This window comes from Leptodactylus fuscus, chromosome 5 (assembly GCF_031893055.1).
Source record: "Leptodactylus fuscus isolate aLepFus1 chromosome 5, aLepFus1.hap2, whole genome shotgun sequence".
Lineage (NCBI taxonomy): Eukaryota > Metazoa > Chordata > Amphibia > Anura > Leptodactylidae > Leptodactylus > Leptodactylus fuscus.
The window spans coordinates 5,258,778-5,263,109 of NC_134269.1; the positions used below are offsets into that span (position 1 = coordinate 5,258,778).

The window sequence follows — 4,332 nt, forward strand, 5'->3', positions numbered from 1 at the left end:
AAGTGGTAATCAGAGAGACCACATATAAGTGATGTTATCTGAGCGTATTTAATTTCCAAGCCTGTTTTTACACTTGGGGAAGGGGTGCGTCACCCCAAAACAAGGCATCATGTTTTTATTTTCTATATTGGAAGTAAAGTAGTGCGGATTTTTGTGTAATAGTTATTGTGTGTTGTGTCTTCCTTCTGGATCCCTATTGCATCTCCTGTTTGGATTTGGGTTTGGATTTGGCCTCCTGTTGTCTAATCCTATGCAATTCTATTACTTCTATAAGTTACTTGTCATTTGGATTGAGGTTCAAAGCCAAAAGGTTCACTGGCATAAAGGAGGTCCTGCTAGCCAAGGGTGTTTTTAAAATATTGAAATAGTTTTAATGGAAAACCTGGCAACAAATCTCCTGTTAGGCTAGTACCAATATATCTTCAATTCTCACTTCAGTAATGGTCATGTTATTGTTCACTTACCAGATCACACACATATGAAGTCTCTCCTGTATGGCTTTCTTAATGTCTCTATTCCGCAGACTGTATATAATGGGGTTGACTAATGGAGTAAACACAGTATATAGCAGGGAGAGGATCTTACTTATGGTGACTGTTTTTCCTTTAGTTGGGACAATATATACACTGAATACAGATGAGAAGTATATGGAGACCACAATGAGGTGGGAGCTACAGGTGGAGAAGGCTTTCTGTCTACCAGTACTGGATGGGATCCTTAAGACTGCCCGAACAATATAAGTATAAGACGCTACAATGATGGTGGTTGGGATGAAGACAAGTGGAATACCTATTGTATAAATCTCCAACTGAACAAAGAAGGTGCCCGAACAGGCGAGTTCTAGTAAGGGAACAATATCACAGAAGAAATGGTCAATAGTATTGGGTCCACAAAAGATCATCTCTGCTCCAGTTATAATATCTAGCAAAGTAATATAAAATGCAAGAATCCATGAGACGATGACAAATATCACACACTGTCCACTTGTCATGATGGTGGAATATCGAAGAGGATTACAGATGGCCACATATCTGTCATAGGACATCACTGTGAGGAGGAAACACTCTATACATTCCACAAAACTAAAAATACAATATTGAGCGATACACCCAATAAAAGTAATGGTCCCCCCATTATTCAGTAGGACGTGGAGCAGGTTGGGGACAATATCTGTGATCAACACTATGTCACTGATGGAGAGTTGTGAGATGAAGAAGTACATTGGGGTGTGGAGGATCTTGTTGGTGGACACCAGGGTGATGATCAGGAGGTTCCCAAATATTGTGCCCCAGTAAACTACCAGGAGTAAACCAAAAAGGAGAATTCTGAAGTCTTGGCTGATCTGAAATCCTAAGAGGATGAACTCCGTCACCGCTGTCAGATTGTTCCCCTGTGTGTAGAATGGATAAAAACGTTATGCTAAAAAAGTAATAAAAGTTGTCTAATTTCATATTATTTTCTATTTAACTGGATACCCCTGGAAATACTTAAGACTTAATTCAGGGATATTCTAACGTTCCCATTTAATTTAAGAATCTCAATTGTAGAACTTGTCCAACAGACTTACAAATGGAAAAACAATGTAAGGGCATAAAATATGTTTTCTGGTCTCTAATTCTACAACATGTCTACAAGGGTCATAGACAGCAAACAAAAGTTTTAGCCTTCTAAAAGGAATTTGAAAATGTGTTTGGATCTGAACAAGATAAAGCAGCCCAGTACTGGAGGGGTTAAATGCCAAAAAAAACAAAAAAACACTTCAGACACTATGGTATATCACTTTCACATGGCAGATCCTCTCATACACTCACATAAGATAATTCTTTGACCTTTATATTCATCTTCAGATTATTTTTGCCTTTTGTTTTGCTCAGTTCTATGGAGAAATAAATAGGGCAGCACTGTCTATAAAGCATTGCAAAGTATAATGTATAAGTAAGCGTAATAAATGTCAATATAAATCAATAGCGTAGTCGGCTTCATGGCTAAGTGAGACATAAACACATGACACCTGGATATTTATATATAAAATGAAGGCAAGATGCCAGGTAGAATAAATCCAGGAGATCCCAGGAGACGTCTCTGCTGTTATGTCTGATGAGTCTCCAGTTTTCTGGCTAACGGGGAAAAATAACAATTATCAGCATTTACTGCTAAAGCCTGGAGATTCTCAGTTACAAGAATGTAAAAGGAATGTTACTTATATGTGAAAATGTTGTGGATATTGAAAAGTTTCAATTTTTCTCTTATTGTTGCAAAGCATGAAAAGATAACACTGCCAGGTTTCGAACAAGTGTCATAGAACATTCCTGTGTTTATAGTTGTATCAACTGGCAAACCATCGAGATGAGAGATTGTCACCAGTAAGAGGGTTAGAGAAAGTCTTTAAAACTCTGCAAATGTTTTCAATTATTTCTATTCACAAAAATGTTTAGATTTTAATCCTACTATTATAAATGTGAAAGTTTGGATGTTTGTTCCTCGATCACATTTGAAAGAAATTTGGCATGTAGATAGATTGTAACCTCGATTAACACATAGAATACTATTTATTCCAGTAAATGAAATGGCTTCAGACTGTTATGAATTTATGCTCATATACTATATTACACTGCTCCTGCAGCAGCCTTATCTCAGGCCAGTGCTGTTATCTCTATGTAAACATTCAGCTAACCCTCAGTCCATTGTGTACATGCATTTGCATATTATCTGATCTGCTCCAGGTAGTACTGACACACTGGATGGGAAAACACCTTTAATCCAAATTGGCAGTTTTTCAATATTAAACATGCCCAGAAAAAGAAAATCTAATTTGTCACAAAATTCTTCAACACTGAGAGCTATGAAGGTAGCCAGAAGTCACAGAGTTCTCCTCAAGCGGAGCTGAGGGGGGATCATCGATGCCAACAATACACTCATTATATGGCGTCCAGCGAGCTGCTGAGATGCCGGCACAATCACAGGCACGATGCCAGGAACAAGTTCAGTGGCAGGCCAGTTTACTGTCTATCAACAGTAGCATTTGCTGAATATAGTTGGATCATCATCGCCAACAACATGCAAACAAAGTCGCGGGCAGAGGCTAGCTTTCTATAAATTTACACTCACTATTGAAATTAGAACATTAAAAAGGACAAGTCAAAGTTAGGAAAAACATGGATGTACCAGGTGTTGCTAAGCTCTGGAAATGATCACATTGTTACGCACCTAGCTCCAGGAGCTGGTTCGAGTTTAACAAGCAGTGAGCAATTAGTGAGCAGAATTAGTGAGCAAATGAGCATGCATTGGACCATTTGCGTAAGTGACTCAGAGAGACTCCATGCATTTCCACTGCATACTGCCACGGTGTGGCACATCTGTTGTTCTCCAATGTCCTCCTCTTCTTCCAGTTCATCCTCCACAGGGCTTTGACAAGCCATGACATGTAGGTGCCAATCCCCTGACCTGCTAGATTTACCAGCATCTTTTCCTGGATATGAATCAGTGGAATAACGTTGTTCATTCGGTAGTCCTGGCGACTGACAAATAAAGTGGACTCCTCAAAGGGCATGAGAAAACGTCAGGTGTTACACATGAGCTGCAACTGTCTACCATTGAAGTTACACAGGGGAGTACCTCTGTCAGCTTGGATCATCAAGAAATGGTTTATGGCCTTTCTCTGTTCATACAGTTGGTCCAACAAACGGAGGGTGGAAATGTCATATATAAGACTATGTTGGGGGATGTCGTTCTTCCACATCAGCTCAAGGAGGGTAAGCTTGGTGGTGTTCAAGTGACTGAAGAGCTTGCAAAGTTTCCTGTCCATTTTTATGTTGTCCTCCAGATGGGTGGAAGACTTAAGGAAACACTTCACAACCAGATTGCCTCTTTGAGTCAGTGCCGACACCATGCTCTTCCCATTGTCAGTCACCATTGACCCGATTATGAGTTGTCATGGAGAATGCAAGGATTCGATTTTTTTGATGAAGGACATAGAGAAGTCCACCCTACCCCCCCCCCCCCCCCCGTGTGACTCCGAGGCAAATGAGATGTAGAACAGCATAACACCATTGTGCCCTGCACTTGTGTTATGCTGGATGAGCACTGTAAATTGTCCCTGCAGTGGAGGCTGAGGGCACAGTGGAGGATGAGGCGGACATTGCAAGACCAATGGCGTGAAAACGTGGAGGCGGAAGCTGCGTCACCTGGCCAAGTTGCCTGTGTTTCTGGGCAGGAACCACATTTACCCAGTGGGCCATAGAGGGCACACATTGTCCTTGACCAAAGTTACAGCTCTACACATCAGTGCTGCCATGCACTTTGGAAGACACCAACAGGCTCAAGGATTGGCCC

General features: G+C 40.8%; 1 protein-coding gene across 1 annotated transcript; it reads right to left on the bottom strand.

Moving 5' to 3' along the window:
- Positions 1-460: 460 nt before the first annotated feature.
- On the bottom strand, positions 461-3,913 carry LOC142202289 (olfactory receptor 1J2-like). Its single transcript, XM_075272348.1, has 3 exons — positions 3,616-3,913; positions 3,339-3,469; positions 461-1,390 (listed from the first exon to the last, which is right to left on the bottom strand). Exons 1-3 carry the CDS (start codon positions 3,911-3,913, stop codon positions 461-463), a joined length of 1,359 nt encoding a protein of 452 aa, XP_075128449.1.
- Between the last annotated feature and the right edge of the window lie 419 nt (positions 3,914-4,332).

Coding starts and splice junctions, on each gene's coding strand:
- LOC142202289 (XM_075272348.1), bottom strand. CDS start 3,913: ATGGTGACTGACAATGGGAAGAGCATGGTGTCGGCACTGACTCAAAGA. Junction 3,470..3,615: donor GATGATCCAAGCTGACAGAG/GTACTCCCCTGT, acceptor ATTCATATCCAG/GAAAAGATGCTGGTAAATCT. Junction 1,391..3,338: donor AGATGTGCCACACCGTGGCA/GTATGCAGTGGA, acceptor TTCTACACACAG/GGGAACAATCTGACAGCGGT.